This window comes from Diadema antillarum, unplaced genomic scaffold (assembly GCF_040938485.1).
Source record: "Diadema antillarum isolate AM-2024a unplaced genomic scaffold, OU_Dant_1.0 seq00000618_RagTag, whole genome shotgun sequence".
NCBI classification, from domain to species: domain Eukaryota; kingdom Metazoa; phylum Echinodermata; class Echinoidea; order Diadematoida; family Diadematidae; genus Diadema; species Diadema antillarum.
Genome location: NW_027271541.1, coordinates 4,839 through 23,976, shown reverse-complemented (window position 1 = coordinate 23,976; position 19,138 = coordinate 4,839). Strand labels below are relative to the sequence as shown.

Genomic DNA, 19,138 nt, shown 5'->3' with positions numbered 1-19,138 from the left:
TTAGGGTTTAAAGAAATAGCAGTTTGTCATATGAATGTTAGTCACAGAATACACATGATGAAAGTCATTGAAGTCAGTGTGTATTAGAGCACATTTGAATTTCACTGCATATTGTTACCGGAAGATGTAGAGCCTCATAACCTCGTTACCGTAGCAACATGCTGCAATTCTTACTAGATCACTGTATTTAGTCCATTTCAGTAGACTGTAGCTGTTGAAATGTATGAAATATTTTTTATTTAAATCTATGGATTAGTTTTTACGTACAACAAACAGTTGTGATACATAGCTTTGAGACAGTTTTCAGACACTAGATTTATTTGTGTGCATGCTTGTTTCTGTTTTTGTTTTTGTGTTTAATTTTAACTCTCTGAATATGACTTTACCTCAGTGTTTTTCAGTTTGGTGTCCCAAGGGAATGTGACATTAATTCATTTTTATGACCACCCCACTGTGCTTCCAAAATGTCCAATATGAATGAACTTACAGTTCAAGCCATATGGAGGTGTGTAATCCACTGTATATGATGGGTTTCTGTGACAACAAGTGCTCGTAGACATTTTCGGTGAAATGTCCACTGAGAAATCAGTTGTGTCTATCCTGAGAAGGTAGCAGATCTCAACTTATTTTTTTGTTGTTGTTGTTTTTCCCAGGTAGATATTTTATCCTTTCATGGTTTAATAGGACAAGCTGGAGTAGTAATGAGTTGATTTAGAACATTTTTTAGATGAAAAGTGTAAAATAATTTATATCGGAGTACCCAACTTTTATTCCTGAAGCTCCCTTCCCATTCAGTAATGGGTAGGTAGAACCTTAAGTGATGATTGATTGTGGTCTTTCGCAACAAGCTGCTCGTAATTTAAATTCACGCAGAAGATAAGTGGATACTGCTATTTCCTAATTTGTAATTGATAGTAAAACATTATGTAGCAACCACAGTCGAATATGTTTTCAGATTGCAATACTGTCAGCATATCTTTTTGGTATAAAATATTTCCTCATTTTTGTTAATGCCCAACTGAAATTGTATTATCACATCATTATTTTGTACATTTCTTAAGCATGTGTGCCCATTTTATAGCAAAAATTCACACTTTCTGCAGGCATATATGGAAACTATGTTTTACATTTAAAGTTCATTCTTGATGAGAATTTAGGAGAATGCTACACCGATAACATGATCTACGTTTTGGATGCTTGGATTTGACGTAGGTATGGTACATACAGAACACATGACTAGTGTAAGATTCATTCACTGTGCTGTGTCACAAGCCCAATAAACTTGAAATTACAAATGTAGTATTAGCTATACAATGCACTGATTAATTTTAAGAATATATATTTGGCCATACACATGCCCTGTAGGAAATATTCTATGTTTTTCAATTATGATTTCAAGTTACTTTATTGGATTTTTAAAATGAAATACATGAATAATAATTTTACAGAATTCTGTCACTATTTCTTATATCATCTCTCAGTGTTAAATGTATTTTCCCACTAAAGTGGTTCATTCTCTCATTTATTTTTAATTTCATTATTACTTTTTCTTTTTAGGAGAGGAGGAGGAGAGGGTATCTCTTTAGATTATGAACTGAATGTTTGTGTAAGAGTTGTTTTTGTAAGGAAGGTAGAATTCGGAGCCTCATCAATGTAAATGAGTTGCTCTGTTTCATCTTGGAACACATTTCAGTTTGCTTGATATATGAAAGAACAGATATTCTAGTCCTATGCTTAGAAGGATACATGAACGTGGAATGATATGTTGCAAACTTTGCCAGGTATCAGTGAAGATGCAGACACGTCATATTGTTTATTTTTGTACATCCGTGCCCAAAGTTGTCAATGGCGTTATTTTTCAATGCAAACTCCTCTAGCAACATTATTTCACAGATTTCAATGAACTTTTTCTACAAAGAATTTCAATTTTGAGATGTTCTATATTTTCTATGCTGTGACCGGGCAAGTGTTATAGTGTGCAATTAGCTGTGTTGAAAGCCCATTATGCAGCACATGCACAATTCTCATCAGAATGCCCTGAAAAACAGTGACAGAACGGGTCAAAGAATGTGAAGAGACTGAGAAGTGAGTTGGAGGATTATTTCATGATTGTTGTGAAGATATGGCAGCACGTTTGGCAGTCAGATTTCCTACCATATGGGCATGTAAGCAAGGTCAGCATGCAATCAAAGTCAGATGGCATGAAATATGGGATTTGTTTTAAATCAGTTTGTCTCTTTATGCTTAATTTGAGATTTTGAGATACACGAAGGCAGTGTCAAATGTTTAAGAATATTTTGGACATTGATTTACGAGAGGAAAAAGAAAAAGGCAAGGGGTTGGATGAAGATGTACCCTTGTACAATAAGAATACATGAAATGAGATGTTAAGTTGTGTCTGTCCTATCAATAGTCATGTGTTCTATTAATATCTTACATGCTGAACTACCTTTGCTTGAACCTCACCATGGACATTTCTTAGATAATCTTATTTTTCTTGCCACTGTAAATGATCTAAGAGGAGCTACTTCCTGCTCAGCTATGTATTGATTTGTTACTTGAATAGACACTTCATTTCTTATGAATGCCCTACTTTGCTTAACTTTCTCATATGTAGGATGCAGTGCAAGTACCTTTGTGCAAAAATTTTGACAGACATGTGTACAGGTTGTTGGGTTTTTTTTTTTTGTCCCTGTGCTACTGGTGATTTCCCCAAAGGCACCTGAAATAATGATAGACCATCACCAACTAATTAGTGAATGTATCTCTGTGTGGGATTAAACTGTGTGCCACATATGATTGTTCCTTTGTGAGGCCAGCACTGAAATGTACATCTTGTCCTATACAGTTAATCGTCCATACATGTTCATCCAAGATCCTACATTGTGTGACATTCAGAAGCGAGACGTGTGAACATTCATCACCATAAGGATCATTGTAGCTCATTCATAGTACATGCTCAGGCAACTTCCATTGACTGCGGTGTAATACATGTACTCAGAATCTGCAGAGTGAAGGTAACAATACAGATTTCCATTTTCCCTCCACATACCTCAAAGAGACATAGATACACTCAAGAAATTGGAGCAAAGTTGTGTCTGGGTCTGCGTGATCCAGGTTTGCTATTGGTATCATTTTAATTATTGTACTGTTTTTATAGTGTTGACGGTATAGAAGTACATGTATGTGTGAATGGACTGCTCCTTTTCCCCTTTAATGACTGATATGAGCATGCATGGCTTTCATATGAAATTATATACATGTATTTTGTGTCTTTTTGATACAGTACAGTCAAATTCCAAAGCCCGTACAGCAAAGAGCCAAGGGGGGAACTTACCAATATGTGCACCTTGGGATGTTATAGGATTGTGGCTCATTTACTTGGGAGTATGTGTTCCTAACAAGATATTGCTTTACAATATTACTACCTGAGGGTGTGAAAATTTAATGTGTTCTTTCTAGATACAGTCAAAATTAAAAGCAAGATCGACTGTGATGAAAGGAAAGGCGTGTATGAAGAGTTTTTAACTCCTGCTTTTTGACAATTAAATGTTCACTGTTGGAGTGACTTCTCTTTGGACAGAAAATAATTTTTTTAGCTTTCTCTGAGCATTGCTACTTTGCATCTATTCCTGTGTTTCAAAAGAGAGACAGTACGCACATGAATTTTTGTATTTGTTTTGTCTATCAATCTCACTCCATCTGAGAAATAAAGTCTTATGTTTGAATGAATATCGACTTGGACTTCACAAGTGTTTTTCATCAAAATATGTTTGTGTTCTAGGGTTCAGTTGACACATGCACCCCATCCAAATACAGATTTGGACTTCACAAGTGTTTTTCATCAAAATATGTTTGTGTTGTTTTAGGGTTCAGTTGACACATGCACCCCATGCAGATATGTATTGAAGGTATATACAGTAGTATAGATGAGCAGGGCCTTATAAAAAAAACTTTTTACTATACGTTGCAGTTGAGAGACTAGTACACTGTACATGTTTAAACTTGTATTGGAAAATGATGAACTCTGTATCAATGTATATTAAGAATATTTCCATATCCAATGTTTACCCAACACTCCGATGTTTACATCTAGCTGTGGTTTACGAATGTGTGCCAACATCTAGTGTGCATTCAGTTGGGTGACTGAAAAAGACATCATCCATGTACACCTGTACTAAAAATCCTTTTTCACTAGTGATAATCAAAGAATGCAGATCATCAAAATGACACAGGAATGCAATAAAAACTACCAAAAAGTCATGACTAATCTATCCAAATTAGATGTCAAATTTATTCACATATGTGTACATAATACCTTCACATTCAAGATATGAATCAAACATAAGATAACAAAACAATTGAAACCTGTCAGAGAAATGAAAGGAGAATAATGTAGTTGAATGCTGATTCACACACGTCAATGGCAATAACACTGTACATTGGTAGCAGAAACTTGTCCGCGCATACAGTGTATCTTCCTTCAGCATGTGCAAGTTAAACAAGGCATCAATTAGATATTTCATTAGATATTTGACAAAACATTACATGTGCAATACAAAATTTTTCCTTCCACATGGGTAAAAATGACACAAATTAAAACATCACTGAATTCTGGTAACATAAAACTTATACATAGCAACATTTTTAGTCATTAATTGTTCACTTCTAATAAAGATTTCTCTGCTTGCATTAGTATTCCCATTCAGAATGGCACATGATTGCAATAAAGTCTGTGAAAAGCAAGGACTGGAATATCTCCTATTAAATGTAAATTTATATGTACATTCTTGTTTCTACATCCCTCTTATCTATGATGACTTTATTTAGCCTCTGTTGCAACAAAATACAATTGTAGCATGCTTCAAAGAAGATGTATCCTGAATCTGGGCATTTCAGTGCAGCACAATCCGGGGACAGATTGGGGTAGATATGAAATGAAATGTAAAACCACATCCACACACAAGCACAACATGATCCTGGAAAAATAATTTGGTTTCACCTTCCGATCAAAGCTGAAGCACTCTTTATGAATTTGTTGCATGTATACCTAAGGCATAGTACTGATATTGGCATATACATGTACTGTAAAAGTGGAAATTTTCACATATTTTATCATGCTCTTCCAGGTAAGACTATTTTCAAGTTTTAAATTCTGCTGAATCAAAACATAGAATAGTGTAATACTTATAATAAGCATGAAAATTTGTGTGGTTTTATTTTCGCACTGGTTTTTTGAGCAAAATGTGCAAACATTTCCTCTTTTACAATATGTCTTTTAAACAGGAACAGTCCTCTACAACAAACAGACAGATACGAGCAAAGACAGATTACAATCAAGACTTTCTATATCGCATTATGTATGATGTGAACCTTCAGCAATTTTTTTTTTTTTCATCTATGGGAACTGCACAATGACTCTAAATTATTGTCCCTGATTATAAATTTCAAGAGTTCATAGTGTAGTACATTGTGAGATATAAATGTTGGTTATTCACATGATATGGAATGTCAAAGACAAAATACAAATGCTTACACATTTCCCTTCGTATCCCCTTTCTGTTTTCTCATAGAATTGTCACAGAATCGGTGTACCAAGTTATCTTAACACACTCCACATATTGTTATATGTGATATTACATCTCAAGTCATACAATGATCAAAGATCATTTATAAGTTCCAGTGACACTGTGTAACACACCCAGCAACTGTACAAACGGATACAGGTTATACAGATATAGAAAGTTTATATTCATACATGTATTTCAGAGAACGTCAACACGAAGTCTCAACTGCCAGATAATGTCCATAGGTAATTGCACATGTTGATTTTTGTTAATCATTATTTTCTTTTAACTGCTGCAACCAATGGATGATTTTATGTTTATTTTCAAAATGACAGCCTCTTATTGGTGATTGTCAGGACAGAGAGTGCTCCAAACACTTGAAAATAAACACTTGAAAAGAGTGAGTGTCATCAGAAAGAGATCTGATAAGAGCTGAGAGAAGTTATTGTGTCATCAACATTATTTGTTTTTTTTACAATCAATTTATAAAACAGTTGAAACACAGAACAACCAGCTCAATATGTACTCAATGAGTATCGGTACTTTATTTGCTAACCTATGCGGGTGGCCTGTAAGGAATTGTTAATCAGTGAGGTCTCGGCAATATTTCCAACAAAAACATCATGTCATATCATTTGGTATATAAAACAAATATTGACTCCTTTACCATTCAGGTCACAGCACTTTCTCATCTCACACTGATCCCCGCTGACATGCTATGACACTCCATTTTGTCCTTGGTTATGAGCTTTCATGTTAGAATCAACTTGTGTCACATATTTGCACTACAACACTCACAGCAGTCAATCTCCGCATAAAATAAAAAATATGCTATGGAATCACACCATGGCTCTTCCTGAACACATTACAAAGTACTCACTGTCAAATCATTCCAAGGAGCCTACTCTACGCATAGTTCCAATCAATGTGACATCACATACAGTTACCACCAGCAATGACTCGGATACTCGTTGGCTGGATGAATGCTTTCCAAGTTGCCATTATTGTAACTGCAATCATTGTACAAAAGTTCTGACAAGAGTGTCTCTTTTCTTTCTGTTTTTTTATGATATGGGTCTATGGTAATCCAACTGTGGTGATACAATAAACATGATTTTAGAATGTCAATTAGAAGACATTTTCATTTCTAACAGAATGTGCATCATTTCATCTCAGTTCCTAACAGAAGTGCATGTCAAGTAGTGGGACTAACATATGGCAATCACTGGGCATCAATTAGTCAAAGCTTTTATCAAAGCCCTGGCTTGACCCAAGGTCCAGATCTTTCACAGGTCCAAGAGCAGATCCAGGACCTGGCTTAGTTCTTGCCAGAGCCGATGACCATTTCCAACATCAGGAGCGCTGCATCCCCTGCATCAGCTGGCACCTGGTTGAAATGATAAAAAGTAAAGCACATCACGATTACTATAAATGAAAGGTACTCTTTAACTCCATAAGTTGTTGTTATTGGGGTGGGGTAGAGTACAGGGGTCACGTGTGAGTCAGGTGGGGTTGATTTTGTGTCTTTTTGTTGTTTTGTTTTGCATGAGGTGTGTATACTACCTAACTGTCCCTTTTAATTTTGCTCCCATTACATGTTGTGTGGAATACTAGCCAAAATTACATCTTTAAGATACATCATTCATGGGGTGACAAGGTCTCATCTCAAAATCATGAATTTTCAGGAAAGCAAAAACTCTTCTTCATTCTTTTGATATCGCAAAATAACATCAATGTTGATATCACACGATGTAGAAATGTTGTTTTGGACTACAATGATAATTCTTCTGTTTTAAAACTCAGTATTTCTTATATTCAAAATTGAACTAGGAAGTTTTTCACTATATGTTAACTGAGATACAAGGTTTTGTCACCTTTGGACGACATGCAATCAGTGTCACAGACTCCCTCTCTCACCCCTACTGTCCATGAATTTATTTGTCCATCTGTCTATCTAATTAATTCTGTTACTTGCATGTTGGACTCTTTGCCTCTAGAGGAGCTGTCATATTTGGCATATTTGCTTGGCAGTTTTACTAACATTAATGTTTCACATGCAAGTTTAAATGTGCACGAGTGAAAAAAACAAATATATCTCATCTATTTTCACTAATCTTTTTCCTTTTCCCATTTCTATCTTCCAAGTTCCTGCTTTGAGAAAACTAATTTCTCAAGGAAAATGATCAGGGCTTTGAGGAAAAGAAAGACTACAACTCGAAAATATATTTCACATTTGGCACTCTTTGTTGGTGGCCTTGCAAGAGGTCAACCACATGTAGACCATGTGTGTGTTTTTTTTCGTTTTTTTTTTACATGGCATGACAAATCATGTATTACCCACTTACCATGTGGCCTGCCTTCAAGATCCAAAAGAAGGCAAAGTTATCATAGCTCTTGACAAAGAGCGCCGTGTCTGTGGGATGTGCGGTTGTGTACTCGGGGCTCCAGGAGGTCTTGTTAAAATGGGCCAGGCCCGGCCATGTTAGCTTCTGGACCCAGATCTCAGTGCCTGTTGAGAGTCAAGAATGGCATTGATGCATTTGCCATTGAAGCAAATTTGGGTCAGTCACATCTTTATGAGCGTAAGATTGACTGTAGGCAAAGGATTATCACCAGAGCTCTTTGTGCAATCTTAAAATGAATAATTGTGTAATCAGTATACATACACTGATTTCTTGGAAATCTATCACTAGCATGGCATACAGTTAAGATGTAACTATTGTCCAGATATTATGTTTTGCTGAAGACTTTGAAGTTCTAGCTCTCCTAGCAAACAGGTCCATGCAGCGCAGATCATTCAATCTCAATATTCCTTTTATCAACAATCTCATGTACGTCTTGTATTAAACTTCTTTCCTTCCTAGCTTCTTTTCTCAGTTTGTATTCACTGCTTTGCTCTAGATATCTCTATAATTTTGTAAACCAATTCCTTCATGTCAGAAATTCAAGATACAGCAGATGGTCACTATCCAGTAATGGCAAACACTAGATGGAATACAAGGGGGAAATAACTCTTGTCACCAACCTGGTGTGTCCACAATCAAGTCCAGCTGACCATTGTAGACGATGACATGAAGACTAGAGTTGGTGATCAGGTTATCAACTGTGTAAAAAAAACCAAAGCAAATGAAAATACAGACAAACTGACATTGTGCGTGAATTAATCTATCCCCACTGAGTACAGACTTTGATATTTTTCTCTTTAGTGATATAGTATGAAGTGACATCATTTCTGAACATAACCAACGCCTCCATTACATCCTTCCTGAAAAGGGGGAAAATGAACTGATCCAGCAAAAAAACAACCCCAAATCTGGTTTGCTCATCAATCTATGAAAGGCGTTTGTGTGTATAAAAATATTTAAAATACTTGCATACTGCAGAATACATTTACACGACAATGTCCTTGCCCAAATAAATGCAGTTGCATTGGCAATAGCTCCACAAACACTCTCATAAACTGTCCCACATCCTTTAACATCCAAAAGCAATTGCAACTGCCAACTGTCTGAAAACAGTTTTTTGCACAATCTTGTTTCTTAATAAAAAGTCCCTGCATTCTTTGTTTTCTTGTTTGTTTCTACTAGTATTTCCATTTTAATCTTGGTGCCAACTTGTTGTGGTACTCCAATCTCAGTAGATTAAACCATAAATTGTGCCACTGGCAGAATATGCACATGAACTTTTAGAAGCACCTTTTTTCTAGATATTGACACAATACGGATTACTGATGAAACTTTAGTGTGACAAGCTTACTCACCAATATCGATGACAGGTTTCATGAAGTCTTCGCTCTGCTTCTCAAACACCTCCCCTGATTGACCTTGAGGGAGAAGGAACATGGGTAGTAATAAACAAATTGCTTTCAGGATGATTTTGAGTGCAAAATTATGTAAAAGCTCAGTTCCTGTTTACTTACAAATCAGTGGCAAAGAGAGAGAGAAAAAAAAAATTATGTATTCTCAATATCTGACCCATCAGGGAACTCATGCCACACAAAGGGTCAGTTAATCATGAGTTTGCATACAGTTACCCATTGGGCTGATTCAAGTCATATCTACAAGCAGTGGCAGATCCAGGGGGAGCGCACTGGGCACACCCCCTCCCCCTTTATTTTTTATTAAAAACAAAAGAAAACAAAAGAAAAAATGGGGGAGGGGTGCTTGCACCCCCCTTTAATTTTTGTAAAGACGCCCCCTGTTTACGGCATTCCTGGATCCGCCCCCTGACAAGCAGTCACAAATCTTAAAGATAAATACATACTTAGGCATATAATATATCATGATAAAATATGTTTTTATATAACAATGAATTAGACAGAGTATTCATAGCATTCATGTCCATAAAATCAAGACTTTGTAATGCATCCCTCACCCTCTACAGTGCACGAAGAGAGAGGCTAAACATCACAACCACCTAACATCAAATGTTACTGACATGTCTTCAATATGATCATTATCATGAATCCTGCTCCCTCCCCTCCCATTGGTCATCCTATGCAGTCAACTGGTGGCAGGCTGTTTCCATGGATACCTAAATGGTACTTTAAGGTCATCTTACCTCCCCATGTTACACTGCTTGGGATCCCCAGCTTCTTCTTGATCGGTCCATTCATGAGCTCGCTCAGGGCATCGTTGGAGTAAACGTCCAAATGACGATGGCGCAAACGCTCTGAGAAGATATACAAGCGTGAATAAATTGACAGCATAATAGATTATCTGAGTTGATTTATGTTACAAGTTGACTTACTACAATATCTCATCAACATCAAGCATTCAGTCAATCAAGTGAATGACCATGCTATCAAAAAATGTATGTACATGGGAAGGGGTGGGGGTAGCTGAGGGGATTTTGCAGTGGGGGCGGGGCATTCATGAGTGAAACAAGGCTGATGATTTATAGACACATCAACTTGTCTTTCAGATGTGACTGCCCCCCACAAAAAAAAACAACAACAACCAAAAACAACAACAACAACAACAACAACAACAACAACAACCTCAACAATCAAACAAACTATGACTATTAATAGATCGGGTAACCAGTTTGCCAGTAAAATCTAGGAGAAATCAGCCTCAATTCTGGACCTTGCATTTATGCATTTCCCATGCTGACACATTCAGGGAAATCTTGAATTTAATTGAGTTTATTTCCACATCAGGCATTAAAACAACAAAAACATTGGTCATACAGAAAAAACCAAACAAACATATAGATGATAGTGGAGGAATCACAAAAAGCACACAATAGAGGCTAGCTCATAGTGATCCCTCAGATAGAGTAACGACGCTTCAAAATCTTCTCCAGAAGTGACCTGAAATGGAGGCACCTCCTACCTGGCATCACATTTGCTAAGACTATATTTATACTCATTACAAAGAAGCCTTGGGGCAAGTTTCAAGTCTCATTTCTTTTCTTTCTTTCTTCCTGTTTTCATATGCCTGACTGTAGTCTTTGAAATACACAAACTGAAACATAAAACTATTTCCCCAGCATACCAAACACTGAAGCAGTTTTGATCATCTTCTCATCTGGAACATTGTGCTGCAAGATGTTGTAGAAGTTCACATTGTCAGTATTCTGTTAATACAAAAGAGAAAAAAGAAGATTGCCTTCTGTTAGCAATGCCATTTGCAAATTACTGGCATGCCATAAAATAAATTCAAATCTAAACTTGTTTTAACTTTCTAAATGTCATACAGTGCGGTCTGTTTAAGAGCAAATTTGTCAGCATTTGATTATGTATTGACTTGCTGCTGTGCGAACAAACAAACAAACAAAACAGACACATGTCCACTCACAAATCAAAAGGTTTACTTCATGATTTATCTCTTAGCAGAAATGCAAAACTATAATGGTAATCCTGTAATACATACAAAACACAGAACAAGACATGAGGACAATATCCATCCAACAGTCTTTTGAAGACATTCTCTTGACAATGGATTAGGTTCTGTGCTGTATGTCAAAGTTTTGTCACTTTTTATCCCACCCTGTCCTTCTCTTCTCTCTCTTACGTCTATTTTCCTTTATTTGTATATTCTCCTTATGTGCATAGAAGGCAAATTCATTTTTGTGTGTTTGTGTGTGATATGAGCTATTCTAAATATGGTTTATAATCATTGACAATGACAACGAAAACGACGACAGCAAGAAAGTGATGCCTATATCTCACATCCACTATGCTGGCGAGACAACAAAATGGACATTTTGAGCTCTTTTTGTCGCACACTCTGATGGTAAATGTTTTTGGAAGACAAAACATAAACAAACTCGTGTTTCCACATTGAAAATATGCTGGGGAAGGGGATCATAGACCAGCAACCTTGACTAAAAGGAAAACATACCTTGCTACCCTCTATAACAATAATGGCTGAAAAAAATCAACAACAAACAAACATATGGATGTTGATGATATCTACAATCTTACCACTTCTATCGCATCTTCTGTCTCTCCCCACAGTGTTGTGGACTCGGTGTAGTGACCCTGGTCAAAGGCAGCCTTGGTTTTCTCTGCAAGGCTCTGGACGGCAGCATAGCCGTTAACATCTAAGAGTGACTGCACACACACACACACACACACACACACATAAGAATTGAGAGAGAGAGACAGACAGACAGAAAGAAAGACACAGTAAGAGTGAGAGAATAGAAAAGATTAATACATTATTTGCTTGTTTATGCACTCTTTGGTATGTTGCACAATCATTATACGAAGAAAAATTCACTATTTGAGGCTAGCAGCCTGAATCAAAATATACACATTTCATCTCCTTGCAAGTGCTTTTTGGTTTGGTTTATTTTTTTCAAAGAAAAATTAAAACAATTATAAATGAAATGATCATCATAGCTACTGGTAAAATAAGAAATCTTGATTGAAGCAAGGATTTTTTTTCCCTATTTTTTGGCTAGAATACTTACAGTAGACCGTAGGTATGGTGCCCATGTCATCACAGAATCTGAATGAAATAGAAAAATAGTCAAAGTAAAGTTCACAATAACATGATTCCATTGACATTAATTTCTGCTGAGGTACAGACAAAGCCTTTTATTACCATGAAAATACCATGCCAGTAGAGTGATTTCATCATTTAACATTTTTCTGATAAATGTACGATCCAAACATGTTGGATGAATAGCCTAAACCATGAAAATTGAACTACAAATTTAAAAAAAAGAAAATAAAAAAAAATCATACCAAATGCAATGAACATACATATTATCTGTGAAAAGGAGATTTCTCTCTCTCTCTCTCTCTTTGAGGGGGTGGGGAGGGGGTGGAGGGAAGGAATAATTTCAGCTAGTTTGTCTTCATCACAACTTTTTTTCCTATGATTTATGCAGCTTACCTACTGGTGAAATCCAAGAATCTCCCATGGCAAAGCCTTTGAAGTTTGATTTGACTTTTCCTGCTTCAATTGCCTGGAAAAAGTGAGCAAAATTGAAACAAATTCTATTCATGCACAGAAAAATAAGAATAAAACTTACCATCTAACTATCAATTTATCTATCTATTCATCTATGTATCTACAGTTTTTACATGTTGACAGTGACACAGTTAAAACAAACAAACAAAATCTGATTACTTTTGTGACATACCAAGTCATATGCACAGTGTTTTTTTTTTTATTGGATCTTGAAATCGACTAATCTTCAGTTCTAAATCATACATTAAAACCACTGAAATACCTGTGTAATAGTGGTCAAGGTCTGCTCTAATACCAGTACTCAAGAAAGCAATGCATTGCATGGACCACTGAAGATATAAATAAAACTAGCCATCCCAGTTGAAAAGGACGTTTACTTTAATAAAATGCAGTTTGAATCAACATATCATAGCCAGAGTTTGAAGACACTTTTCCCACTGAGTTCTGATTTGTGAAACCAGATTATACACAGTACCAGTATTTATCTAATTTCATATTTTTGCAAGAGCATAGTTCAGGTTGTAGGCAGTCTGGTACAAATGCTACTAGTAAATCAATCTAGAACATGCTGAAGGTTTCAGTAATGTGCAAAATCTAGAGAAGACACATTAAAACAATGACTGAGCACTAACTCACCTGCAGCAGTTTTTGGCTGAAGGCTGCGGTCATCTTTCCACCGTACGACTCCGAAAAGATGTAGAAAGGGATGGTCTGTAAAGATATTGATAAAGTAAGACAAATGAGGCACATGATACAAGGTGACAATGTTACCTTCAAAGTCATCAACATCTCTGACATGTCAGTTTTCTCCATGTACACGTACTCTGTTCCAGCATAAATACTAAATGCTGTAAATATATTTAGTGAGCATGTGCCTCTTTTCTTAGCCTCTTTCTGGAACAATATGGGTTTTAAAGAGGTCATGTCAAGAGCTCATAATATCATAAGTACTGTTGAAGTTGGTTGAGTGTATATCCCCATTATGTTTCATAACTACTGTAAAAGTGGATATTTGCGCTCGAGTAATTTTGCATGCTTGGCAGGATAAGATGTATTCCGCATGCTTTTAATTCTGGGGAATCAAGACATCAGTAAAACATACAACAAAAGTATTTGCGTGCTGTTATTGTTGTGCTAGTTTCTGGTTGTGAAATAGGTGAAAATTTCCACACCACAAAAAGTTTCCACTTTTACAGCACCCCTACCCACATTGGCAATTTTGACAAGTATTAATCTCCATGGAATGAAAAGGTACAATGTGTAGGCCCATATGTCATGCAATAGTCACTCAGAAATTCCTATTCCCATGTCCGCCAAAGCTTACACTTCAAAGATACATTGTAGTTGGCAATTGCAATTCACAAATTCAAAAAATCTGAAATAGCACCCTCACTTTGACTCATCAGTTGGATATGCAAAATACCCATTTGGTTATTTTTCCCCTTTTTCAAGTGTTAATCATACCAATAATGCTCCTTCTTTTTGATTGTAGTATTAAAGCATGCATTTCTTTCTTTCCCCCTGAAATGTCAATTAATGACCACAGATATATCATCATTTTTACTTTGTGAGTCATTATTTTGAGCTGTGGCAGTTCTGGTTTTGTTTCATAGGTCCAACAAGTTTTGATAAACAGCAGGAGGTGGGGATGGGGGAGGAAAACTACTTGCTCCAGACAATGACAGATGGTGCCAATCTTACCTCAAACTGAGGTAGTTTCTTGAAGAATGCTGTTATGCAGGTGAGAAGATCGTCTGCAATCTGGCTGACATTGGTGGTGTATGCGGAGTCGGCTGTGACGTAGCTGTACCCCGCCCCAACCGGATTGTCAATGAACAGAACGTTGGCTACAGAGACCTGCGTGTTAACAGAAGAAAAGTAAGGATGCAGAGTACTGGTATATGAAATTTGGCACCCTTGGACATTTAACCCTTATGTGCATGGCAAAAAAATGGTACTAGAGTGAGTCTGAATTTTCTAGACACATCATCCAAAAACAAACACATATCAAAAAGAAATTGAAGGTCAAAAACATTTACCTTATTGTGTAAATGGATCTTACATAGGAACTCAGCAAAACATAGGCATTGCACAGGTGCATATTTTCTTGTGCCATTTTCTTTTTTTATTGCCACAGTTTAAAGATGGTTGACTGCATCATTTGCTGCTCTCACAGTTAATCTATTGTGTCAAGCTAGCACTAAACATGTTCCCTAGTTTGGAGTTTTCTGATCATAAATCTTTCTGTCACTCTCATTCAATAAGATGTAACTGTAACTGTAACTGCCTTGGAAAAGTATTATTTACTTGACTGTATCGTTGCAAGGTAATATTCTGAAAGTTGCTAATATCAAGACATTTTTACCCCCAGCAAATCTAAAAATCTCTCTAGAATTTGAAACTCTCAATGTACATGTGACATATTTTGTGAATACGATATTTCAAGAAATTGGGACTTCAAAGATGATATCACCAATGGTTGAATTTGTGGCTGAGCACTACAGCGATGGAAAGAGAATCAAATATAATCCTTTTTCAGGAGATAATTATGTACACGTGTACTAATAACAGAGTTTGTGTACTTTGTGGTCGATGTAACTCACCCACGTTGTATCCCTTGGGTTCTGGTTCACATCCAGCGGTCCAATCTCCTCAAAGTTGCCAAAGCCAGTTGATGAGCCACCTGGACCTCCCTAAAACATTTATTAGGTGTAAGACACTGATACTTGATACTTTGTGATGGCTTGATTTTTAAAACTATAGTCATTTTTTATACTAAGCAGCATAAAAATATGCAAATAGAGGAATAAAATTGCATATATGAGTATGAAAAGTTTTGAAAGTCATGATGTCACCACTAATAGACTTGGGTATCCATTACCCTAATCACCTGATCGCAAGTAGCAGATTCAAAGGAATACAACAGCTCCTTGAAAGTGTCCTGCATAATGCAGACATGTCTTTAACATCAGACAGGGTTCCCCTTCTATAATAATGATAATGATATTGTCTTCTTTATACAGGGTAGCCTTGGTGTTGTTACTAAATTCTACCAGAGCATCCTGCTAGCATTGCAAGGTACAATGTACCCAATTATATGCCTGGGTCAAGAGGGACAAGTTGTACCAGGTTCCTGTTAGGCAAAGGTTGGAATGACAGAGTTAATGGGGCTATCGCTTGCCATACCTGCAGCCAGAGGACCAGGGGAACGGAGTCAGAAGGCTGCTGGGTTGAGTAGTACAGCCACCAGAACATGTTGGCATTAGGGCGGACCACTACGTAGCCCCAGTCCTGCTTCGGTTCCTGGGCAGGACGGCCACTCGTCTTGGTCTCATTTCTCCAGTGGGGTGCAGCTGGGTGAATCATGGAAATGTATCAAATTAGGTGAATTAAGTGTTGAGTTTCATCGCAGTTATTGTGACTTTTTACTATTAATTTAGCTATAAAACTTAAAGATTATCAATCCTTTTGGATCTGATAAATTGTAAGTGCTATAATTCACAGTGCACAAAATTCATCCCCCAAGAGCATTTCTGGTTTGGCAAGTTTTCATGGTTCTCTGGCAGATAATTTTTGATATTTTCCACATCCTATCATATGTGCATACACCCTTTGGCCTTAACTAAGTCTATAGATACAGGGATGCAAAATATCGCATACCCCCCAAAAAAGCGTACAATTTTTTCCAATCATTTTTTTTCCCCAAATAACTCATGGAGTTGTATTGAACATTGTTAAATCATGACAGTAGACAAATACACTGCAAGCCTTTGATAGCAAGATTCTGTTCTAAAAATACAGATATTCAAAATACAGATATTTCACATGCTGAAATTGCTGAACCTCTGCAAATAATATTCACAAAGCTAATCAATGAGGGAAAATGTCCACTTGTATGGAAACAAGCTACGGTGGTTCCTATCTTCAAAAAAGGCAAAAAGAGTGACCCAGCCAACTACAGACCTGTCAGTCTTACATCTATTGTATGCAAAACCATGGAGAAAATTGTCAGAAATTGTGTCATGGATCACTTAGAGCAGAACAAGTTAATGAGTGACGAACAGCATGGATTTCGGGCTGGAAGATCTTACTGTACTCAACTGTTGGAGGTTTGTGAGGAGTGGACTGATGCAATTGACCAGGGTCATACCATAGATTGTATCTACCTAGACTACCGAAAAGCATTCGACAGTGTGCCACATCGGCATCTTATATGCAAACTTAGATCATACGGAATAGATGGTACCTTATACTTGCCTGGATTGCTGACTACCTTACAGACAGGACCCAAAAAGTGACGATCAATGGGAAGGAGTCAAATTCTATTTCTGTGACAAGTGGCATACCACATTGCTTGGACCAACATTGTTCAACATCTTCATAAACAATCTGCCTTCTACAGCTGATTCAAGTGTGAAGCTATTTGCAGACGATACCAAGTTATACAGGATAGTGGACTCAAAAACTGACTCAGACTTGTTACAGAGGGATACACATTCCGTAACAAATTGGTTCTGCTGCCATTCAACGAGAGTACACGTGCAAAGTAGTGCACTACGGAAGGAAAAATCACAGGTATGACTATACACTGGATACTGACACAAATCCCATTTCATTTGTGGAAATGAAGAAAGAGACCTGGGGGTGCTGTTTCAAGAGAACTTGTCTTTCAGCAAACCCACAGCAGATGCTGCTAAGAGAGCCAACATCAAAGTGGGAATGATAAAGAGATCTTTATCAACTCTGCAGAAGAAGGGCTTTCTCTCACTCTACAATTTACAAAACAATTGTGAGACCAACATTAGAATACTGCAACTCAGTATGGTACGCAACACTGAAGAGGGATGAGGACATGCTAAAAAAAAAGTCCAGCAAAGGGTAACAAGGCTTCTTCCTGAACTGAAACAGATGACATACCCCAAAAAAACTTAGAGACCTGCATCTTCCCACTTTGACTTACAGAAAGCAGAGGGTTGACTTGATACAGATGTTCAAAATCCTGAAAGGCTTCGATAGAGTAAATCCCTCTTAATTCTTCCAGTTGGCCAGTGGTTCAACGAGAGGTCATGATCTCAAACTTGTCAAACAACGTGTACATTCTAGTCTGAGGCAGTCTGCTTTCTCAATAAGAAATGTTAACAATTGGAATGCACTACCTAAGGAAGTCATCAATGCTACCACCATAAACCAATTCAAGTCTTCCCTAGAAAGATACTGGAGAAATAATCATATCAAGTATGAAACCTACCTGAGATGGGACAGAATTGCAACGAGGGACAAAACTGTAACGAGGGACATAAGCTCTGCTTCCAGTCTCTACAACCAAGTATACCCAAGTTAGTATTAAATAAGGCGATAGATATATCCTAACTAAAAGATTAAGATGCGATCTAAAGTTTGAGATTTTGATTGACCTGACAACAAAATGTAATCAAATGATTATCAAGATGCATCAAAACAAACAAACAAACAAACAAACAAACAAATAAACAACACAACTCTGTCTCTGATCTGACACAGTTGCCATGACAGTCCTCAAACTTTCTGGAATGTGAGAGTAATAGTTACTGTTATCCCTCTGATCTGGTTTCACGCAAAAACAGCACGACGGCTTTGTACAGATCTAGTAGCACTTCACACGGGGCCGCGCTCCCTGATTGATTCTAACCTTACCGTTCACGTGCGTCGTTGACAGGACCAACAACAAGCTCAGAATGACCAGTAGCAGGCTTGTAAGAGACCTCATATTTTTCTCCTCCTTTCTCAACTCGACTTCAGTGCTGCACAATTTCACGGGATTCTCTCCCACAACTAACTCTGAATTTCAATCTGAGAAAGACACGATCACAAAGACCGATCACAAAGACATTTGTGTGACTGGCAGTATTATCATTACAAGAGTAGTAGTAGTCGCAGTCGAGCGATCAGACAAGACGCGGAACTTGAAGCTTGGAGAGCATGTGACTTCAGGCATTGTGGTCATATGACCGTCAAAAGTGTGGTCAGGTGACTTGGCCTGTCTCCGTGTGCGGACGGGTGTCAATGGGTGATCTGAGTCCAAGATTATGTAACTTGACTGGTATTGAAAGGTTTAATACGTAATTTCAACCTATCCACGATTACTACCTGCAGCATAACTGACAT

General features: G+C 37.2%; 1 protein-coding gene across 1 annotated transcript; it reads right to left on the bottom strand.

Moving 5' to 3' along the window:
* Window positions 1-6,320: 6,320 nt before the first annotated feature.
* On the bottom strand, window positions 6,321-18,888 carry LOC139736005 (retinoid-inducible serine carboxypeptidase-like). Its single transcript, XM_071646752.1, has 14 exons — window positions 18,668-18,888; window positions 16,181-16,347; window positions 15,598-15,687; window positions 14,696-14,851; window positions 13,631-13,705; window positions 12,917-12,989; window positions 12,489-12,526; window positions 11,998-12,126; window positions 11,066-11,147; window positions 10,128-10,238; window positions 9,328-9,390; window positions 8,593-8,670; window positions 7,913-8,076; window positions 6,321-6,954 (listed from the first exon to the last, which is right to left on the bottom strand). The coding sequence occupies exons 1-14, from the start codon at window positions 18,738-18,740 to the stop codon at window positions 6,886-6,888; spliced, it is 1,368 nt and encodes a 455-aa protein (XP_071502853.1). The 5' UTR covers window positions 18,741-18,888; the 3' UTR covers window positions 6,321-6,885.
* Window positions 18,889-19,138: the final 250 nt, after the last annotated feature.

Bases quoted from the DNA above. Each gene is read 5' to 3' on its own strand.
- LOC139736005 (XM_071646752.1), bottom strand. From the start codon at position 18,740: ATGAGGTCTCTTACAAGCCTGCTACTGGTCATTCTGAGCTTGTTGTTG. The intron at 12,527-12,916 runs GTAAGCTGCATA...TATTTCATTCAG, and splicing joins TTCTTGGATTTCACCAGTAG to ATTCTGTGATGACATGGGCA. The intron at 8,077-8,592 runs GTTGGTGACAAG...GACTCTCAACAG, and splicing joins CTTGATTGTGGACACACCAG to GCACTGAGATCTGGGTCCAG.